The sequence below is a fragment of the Miscanthus floridulus genome, chromosome 18, assembly GCF_019320115.1.
Source record: "Miscanthus floridulus cultivar M001 chromosome 18, ASM1932011v1, whole genome shotgun sequence".
In the NCBI taxonomy this organism is placed as follows: Eukaryota; Viridiplantae; Streptophyta; class Magnoliopsida; order Poales; family Poaceae; genus Miscanthus; species Miscanthus floridulus.
In genome coordinates, this window is record NC_089597.1 from 49,276,233 (window position 1) to 49,284,414 (window position 8,182).

The 8,182-nt window shown below is 42.8% G+C and overlaps 1 protein-coding gene across 3 annotated transcripts; it reads right to left on the bottom strand.

Moving 5' to 3' along the window:
* Positions 1-818: 818 nt before the first annotated feature.
* Positions 819-7,337, bottom strand: LOC136521409 (uncharacterized). Of its 3 annotated transcripts, none has more exons than XM_066515146.1 (12): positions 6,898-7,337; positions 6,330-6,533; positions 6,091-6,236; positions 5,734-5,987; positions 5,223-5,311; positions 3,863-4,010; positions 3,356-3,795; positions 2,438-2,952; positions 2,293-2,353; positions 1,897-2,169; positions 1,487-1,748; positions 819-1,376 (listed from the first exon to the last, which is right to left on the bottom strand). In XM_066515146.1, exons 1-12 carry the CDS (start codon positions 7,291-7,293, stop codon positions 1,048-1,050), a joined length of 3,117 nt encoding a protein of 1,038 aa, XP_066371243.1. In that variant the 5' UTR covers positions 7,294-7,337; the 3' UTR covers positions 819-1,047. The 3 variants fall into 3 exon arrangements, with proteins under 3 accessions (XP_066371243.1, XP_066371242.1, XP_066371241.1); XM_066515145.1 differs by having other exon boundaries at positions 5,223-5,308; positions 5,725-5,987; XM_066515144.1 differs by having other exon boundaries at positions 5,725-5,987.
* Between the last annotated feature and the right edge of the window lie 845 nt (positions 7,338-8,182).

Sequence of the window (8,182 nt, forward strand, 5' to 3'; positions counted from 1 at the left end):
GTAAGTAAATCGTGCCATTTAATTGGGGGGAAATAGAAAGACTTGCTTGCTGCGCCCCAGTTATTCCTAGGATATTTTAGTTTCAAAGTTTCAATTAGCGTAAAATGTTTCTCTCAGGGCTGTTTTAGTTTTATCCTAATTCCTAAGTAGCGTTTTCTAACTTTAATAAAGTTTTAAAGAAGAATACACCCAACATCCACAATATCAGGTTACTTATCCCCATAAAATGTGCTGATTGTTGCAAACGTGCCAACACTGTTAACCGTTGTAAATAAATAAAATGTCTTGATAAGAGCAACGCAAGCGTGGTGTCTTCTCTCTTCAGTATGGTGGTGCTGAGCAAGACGGGAAGTCTTCTCTCTTCAGTATACTGTGTACATAGGCTGAGGCTGTTGAGCCGGAGTTGCATACATTGTAAAAATTTGATCCTGTCGCTGGTTTTGCATTTTAGTGTGACAGTCCTTCCAGTTCACGAGCTATATTGGTCAATGCTTATTAGGGATGAAAACAGATCGAATACGGACGGATATCACTGATATTACATTTGTTTTTATATTTCTATCCGGATTCGGATTCGGATTCGAATATGGATAGTATCAACCATGCCGGATAGGATACGATTAGATATCGACATCATAAATATACGATTTGAGTATTCGAATACGGATACGGTATCGAATGTTGAATATCCGGACTCGGATACGAACGGATTTAAACCCCTTTAAACGGATTCGGTCTTAAATACAGTCGGAAAATACCCATACCATTTTTATCCCTAATGCTTATCAAGCCGACGCTGTCATTTCGATTTGTTTAGATCCGAGTTCGTTGCAAGATGCTCAAACCTAAATGACGACTTTAACTCGTACTGATTAGTAACACGAAATAATACATAATGCAGTGTGACAATATCTCGCCGCTGTAATTTAATTAGTTAGATTACATTACTTGGTTCTTCCACTCAAGAACCTCATTAGAAACTCCAGTCCACGATTGCACGAAACAATAAAAGCAACCTAAGACGATTCCTCATCGTATGAATCCTCCTCACTCGTGAACGTCAGACTGATTGTCCGACTCACTGCCATCAGACGCAATAGCAGGTGGTTTCGCAGACATCTTGCTCAGAGCAGCAGTCTTGCTTGCTCTCTGAGAACGTGCAGCAGCAGTCATACTGGGAGTGGCTGGAACCCTGCTTACCGATGTTGCAGGCACGCTAACTTCTCCCCCTTCGTCACTTTCGTCGCTAGAGGATGGTGGTGCCTGTTTCGTTTTTCTCCTGGCAGGAGCCGGAGGCCGGACTGACCGTGGTGCTGGAGTAGGAGGCACTGCTTGATTGGTGTCCAACTTGAAGCCATCATCCAATCCTAGTTTCTCTGAGAAACAACAAGAGTAAGGTGCGATAAGAACCATTAGAAAATGAAAGCTTACGAAAATGCAGAGATTCATTGACATGATATAGGTTCTTATTTTTCATTAGACGTACTGAATATGACATCTGCGTCATCTTGTGACAGTTCTTCATCTGGACAGGCATCAAGCGATCTGAGCCGTGCAGCCATTTGAGCTAGCTCCTTCACGAGCTCCTTGTCGGAAGCCACTGAGGCAGCCAAATGATTAACCAGGCCTCTCATGCACTTGATGGCCTTCTGTTCTGATTGCCGGAATCTTAGAAGCACCGCAACCTTGCACAGGGCCAAAGCATATGCTTTCCCAGCTGCGGTCTTCTTATCTGGGCAACTGACTACCTAGAGCATTTGCACCATATGATGTCAGTTTTTTCCCTAGAACCTCTATAATATAATTCTAACAAAAAAATTGTGAGGATGTTTGTTCGGTGTCCAGCAATATTAGAAAAAAAAATGTATATGTGTTTTCTAGATTGTTCATTGATACCTCTAGTGCTATACGGATAGCAAGCCCTTCCTCGCTGATGTCAAAATTGTTTGACACATTTGCGGAAACTGAAGCACTTTCAGGACTTTTCGAAGCTTGGTCCATACTTTCTGTTGAAAATAATTGGGTTTGCACCATTTGCACCATAAAACGAGAAGCTTGAACCGCAAGTTTCCGTCTCTTTGAAATAACACGAGGGCTACCCCCAGCATTACCATATAAACCAGGCCACATGGCTTTCATAACAGGTACAAATGCGTTGGAGATACAACTCTGTGAAAAGAAAGGCAGTCAGTAAATTTGATCTGGGATTATTCAGTCAGTCAGTAAATTTGATCTGGGAAAAAGTTACATAAAATAATTTCAGCCAGTGTATGGTAAGCTTTATCGGCTTGCCTTGTGTTTGTCTGAAAGTGCTGGATAGTGCTGAAAGAAGACAGACAGACATTGTTTCAATCTGAAACAGAGAAAAAAAAAGCGCATGTGAGAATAAACAGAAAACAAATGCCTTTAAATAACAGAGGACAAATGAGCAATTGACCTTTCTAGTTCTTTAGCTTGCTCTGAGAAATACAATCTAATGAGTTGAGCGAGGATAACAGTATGCAAATCAGCAGGTATACTTGCAAAATTGCCACTGAGGAGAAGAATCTTTGCAAAACCTTCACCAAGTATGGTTGGGACATTATCATGATTATCACCCTCTAGATCGAATTCCCAGTCATCTTTATGGAATCCAGAAAATAAAATATCAAGAACTCCAATGTTTAGATCATCATCATTCTTATCAGAGAGGTCAACTTGAGTGAACTGAGACTTTTCATAGCTAGGATCTGGCGATTCAATCCCAATGGCTCGATCTATTTCTTGTGGCCCATGCCAAGTTACAAGATCAACCAAGGCCTTGCATGCTATGGCACTAACCAAGTCAGGCCCATTGATGAAAGATAAGCGTAGCTGCTTCACCAACTCTGCATTAGGTCTATTCTCTAACAGTCCAAGGAGACAAAGGCATCTTAAAGCAGCCCTTTGTACATCAACGTGATTTTGTTTTGCCTACATGAGATAAGATCAAGGGCATAAACTTTATAATTCAGCTCAATTTAATACCCATAAGAGCAAATGTACTGTATACAGGAGCTGAAGAATATTAGCATATAGTACCATACGGGTATATTCTAGGTTTGGTTAGAGTTAAACAAAACTTAAGTTTGAGTGAGTTTATGGAAAATAGTATCAATATTTAAAACTCCAATTAGGTATATTATGAAAATATATTCCATGACAAATCTAATGATACTTATTTAGTACGATAAGTAATATCTTTTTATACAAATTTAGTCAAACTTAAGAGAGTTTGAACACTATTCTAGAATTGCATCCTTTTTGGGACGAAGGGAGCATAATATAAAGTACCATACAGTATACACATAGAGAACTGTAGGACAATTGGACTTACTGCAGGAAGCAACAAAGAGTGAAGCAGTTCTGAAGGCTCAATTGCTGTGGCCTGGAGATTCCGTAGGGTTGAAGTATTCTGAAGCAGAAGACCTGTCACGGCAAGACAGTGCATCCACTGCATGAAGTCAGCTGTTCTCTCCCTGCAAGGTCTAGCCAGCTCTTCAACAACAGTGGAAACCACCATTTCAAATTCACCAACAGAAGAATGCACTTTTTTGGCCAACTCTGCCACTGCTTTCGCCCAGTCTTTGTCTCCTCCAAGACTCACACCATCTCCAATTGCAATCTGGTTCCCATCATTGTCAACTTCATGTTCAAGAGGCCTGATGAGAAGCTCATGCAGAAAAGAACTTGCAATCTTTCGGTTCATAGTATCAGAGAAATCAAGCATTTCACCAAGTAGCAATAGTTGCCTTGAAGTGAAGTGATAATTTGGTCCTGAAATGGGCAGCTAAGCAATAGAAATAGTCCATACATAGAAAGAATAATAACTACTCTTGCTTACCAGCAGAAAGGTGTGCCTTTACCAAATCAACATAATCAGTAATTGTGCTAGGAAGGACACTGTCTAGAAGATCATTTTTATCAGTAGCCTCAGAAGCATATACCGCTGCTTCTGCACCCGTAGTTGCTGCAGCCTCTGAGCCTTTGACCTGCAGAATAACTATTGACTTAATAAAGTATTGATTTAACTTTAAAGAATGATATTGCCAGCCAGGAACAAGCCACTATAAGCCGGTAGAACTAGCAAAATTTTTTCCATAATTTTAATATATTATATTAAAAATTAGCAGAACACATGTATTTCCATGATTGCTCTAGATTAGATCCAACAATCCTATCAGAAGGTGGATAACCATAAGAACGGTGTGGTCAGCATGGCTGGGAAGGTCAGGAGGGGGAGGGGTATCTTTAGGTCAAAGGAGATATCGAGATAGATTGAGAGGAAGAACTAGGGTGAAAATGGGACAAATATTTCCTGATTATCTGTCAGTTCGAAGGGGTTTAGATATTAAATGGATAATCCTTATCTAAATACGGACATTCAATATCTGCAATCCGAATCCGAATACTCAAAGTCAGATACCTGATACAGATACGGGATGGATATCAATATCTGACATATCCGAAACTAAACTATCCGTATCCGACCCTAAATCTGAAAGAAAAACAACTACCCATATTTGTATCCGTACATTATCCATTTACATCCGATCTGGTTTCATCCCTAGGAAGAATCTTAAGGGAGAAATACTAATTCTGAAATCAACCATCTTAGTAATCATTCAGTGCAAAATCATGTCCCCATATATAACAGAGGCCTAACAATAGCATCCTAGAGGTAAAAGAAATAGCAATAGTTACAAAATATTACAACATATCGGGTAATCTTCGAAGGGCGGGCCTGGTGCAAGCGGTAGAGTCTTACCACCTGTGACCGGAAGGTCCTGGGTTCAAGTCGCGGTCTTCTCGCATTGCACAGGCGAGGGTAAGGCTTGCCACTGACACCCTTCCCCAGACCCCGCACAGAGCGGGAGCTCTCTGCACTGGGTACGCCCCTTTTATATCGGGTAATCTTGACATGATATGAATGATGCTTGCAAAGGATTGGTTCTTCTCACCAAGTCATCTAAAAAACAATTAACTTCTTGGCAACACTAGGCATCCTAGATCTAGTTACTGCTACCACACTTTGGCATGCAAAATTATAGCAAAAGCAAAGGTCAAATTTTCAGGAAAAGAAAAGTTATACTTCGAGTGTATCTACATTGAATAGTTGACAACAATACTGTGTTAAGAATTAGTTTCTTCCAAAAGTACTATAAAAAATGTTGCATAACAAGCTAAAATAGTCTGGTGGTCACCTGAGCTTCAGCTTGCAAATGCTTGCACATGATTCTCCAGTAAAGAGCAACCTCAGCATCCATGAGTTGAATATTGGAATCTTGTTCTGCTGAAAAATATTATAGGGATGCTGATATCAACCAGCAGAAAGAGGAGGAATGGGCAGAGACAACTTGATTCTTCCGTATTTTCAAACAAAGGAATTTGAAAAAACATAGCGATTCCATGGGGTTGTCTTTCAGGTTTATTCATTTCATTGGAGTTAGTTACTTTGTCCTTTGTCAGAGATTCATATTCACAATGAACATAAACTGATCAACAAAATCTGGAGAAAGGTCAGGTTGGAAAGTACTCCCTCCGTTCCAAATTATAAGTTGCTTTGACTTTTTTGATACATAGAATTTGCTATGTATGTAGATATACGTTTATGTCTAGATACATAGCAAATTTGATGTACCAAAAATGCCAAAGTGACTTATAATTTGGAACGGAGGGACTAGGAGATAGACTACGATAAAAAACCTTTTTCACCATTTGCAGTGAAGTACTGCCTAATACTGTGCCCATCATGCACTCGCAAAGCACCATCTTTTAGAAGCACCGCCATTACAGATTCTCCAACTGATTCGTATGTCTCAACATCAAGAAATCTGAGAAGGGAAATCACATCTCCTCTGCAGTACTTAACAAGCCACTCATCCTTCAGCATCTTCAGGCACTCGTTGTTTACTGAAGCAGACCTATCGGATAGGCCCCTGTGAAGGACAGTAGTCCTTTGCTTTATGCTGAAACCAAAACAAAAAACTATAAATTCACTGACACAGTAAATGTTGTGCATTTCATGCATGTGCATTGGTCTGTTCTACTTCCAACGTATATGATACTCACCTTAAACTCTGCAGGGGAAATTTATTTGAAAGCACAGAATATGCTGCTCGTCTAACTGATTCACTAATGTCAAGCATTGATTCAACAACGCCCTCTAGTGTATTATTTGATGGTGGAAGGGAGAAAACTATTGCCTTCCGAACCTCCTTCAAAAATGAAACAAGGCCACAATTAGATACAACAAGATGAACAAATCGAATACTAGTAACCGGAAAGCTATTAAGAACAATCTCACATACAGCATTCTGCTCATTGTCTAGGGTCTCGAGGAATAAATCAGCAATGCCACCATCCTCTCCATCAATTGCAAAACGGGACAATGCTCGCACAGCATAAGTGCGAATTGCAGCGATTTTATCTTGAACCCGGACCTTCATGCCATCAATTACTTCATCCCAAATCTCATCGCTCACCTCAGCATCATCAGGCAACCGCATTATAATCTGCAAGCAGAATTGCACGTGCAATCTGAGTGGAAGGGCTCAACAATATGTAAATGAAGGACTTGCCAAGGTAAACACTTCTTCGTAACTAGAACAAAAGATTACTGATGGTGGCTGAATAAATCAAAGAAGTTGTTCAAGGGCAACATCCAGACTCGTGCTTTATTGAAGCATATTTGCACAAGAGAGCTGAACCTAAGCTCAATTGAAGAAGTTAAACACAACAAAATGTTAACATCTATAAACAGCTTTATAGCGTACTGAGGGAAACTAGTTTTTCACTAAAATAAGTACTCCCATCTCGAGGGAGAAATAAAAACCGTAAATGGGGGGGCAAAGTTTCAAGTGATTTTCCTTAGCTCACCTCGGAGATGATTTGGCATGCGCGGAATCGCGCGGGCCGGTGCGCGGCCTTGGACGCGGTGACGAGGAAGCGAAGGAACTCCTCGAGGAACCCGTTCCCACCGCCGTCGGCCGAAGAAGATGCGGAAGCGGAAGCGAAGGCAGCCAGGAAGCGAGCGACGCGGTCGGATCCCGCGGATCGGCGGGCGAGGGCGAAGAGCGGCGTGACAGCGACGCAGAAGGCTGCGAGGAAGGGGCGGCCGCCGCCTCCTCCTGAGGTGGAGCGGAGCGCCGCGAGCTCCCGCAGCTTCCGCGGGTGCACGGCGTGGGATGCGCGGCACTCGTCCAGCACCCGCGCCACCTCGCGCGCGAGACGATCGGAATCCCCGGCGCCGGTGACGGCCGCGGCGGGCGCCATGGGACGCGGGAGAGGATGTCTGGGGGAGGAGGCGGAGTTGGGGATTGGAAAGGGGAGAATTTTGAATCGTGGAGAGGGAAACGGGTTGAAAACATTGGAGCGGAACTGCGCTGCGCGACGCCGCCGTCACACTGCACAGTGGGACCGATGGTCGCTATGGGCTGGTAAAGTGGTTTCCTTTATGGGCTCGTGCTGGGCTAGATGGGGCTCGACTAATCACTGGGACAACTAGAGTAGCCTGTTGGCTTAAAAAAAAACCCTAGAGTAGCCTGTTTGAAACCCTATAAATATTTCTGCAACGAACAACCGAGCAAGGGTCGACGAAATTAAAGGCTACAGTGAAGAAATGCATTCTTACGTTCAGCTGGTGTATCGGCCAGGTGCGCAAGGCGACGAGGCTTAGAACAATCCAGATTGTCGCGAGCTTAGCAACGTGGCTTAACTTCTCGTCGGCTGGTGTGGAAAATCCGGCACCACCCACTTTGTGACGGGAAAACGAACCATCGACACGGAACTTGTGTTTAAAAATCCACTTGCCAGTCATAATTTTAGCGCCAGGAGGACGAGGAACAACGCGTCAAGTGTAGCCTGAAACTGAAACTCTTCTCACCAATCAGGATCGGCAAGCATGCCGTGATAGTTCGCTGGATCGGTGACATCCGTAGAGTGGATGGCAAAAAGGTTCAGATGTTCAATGTGGAACTTAGGTTTACAACTCCACTTGCCAGTCACAATGTTAGCACTGGGAGGACAAGGAACATGGCACCAGGTGTCATTGTCGAGCAAAGCCTGAAACTCGTCATGCATAGTAGCGCGCGGCAAGCGCACTACAATAGTTCGCGAGGATCATCGATATCGTAGAGTGGATAGCATGATATTCTATATCAAA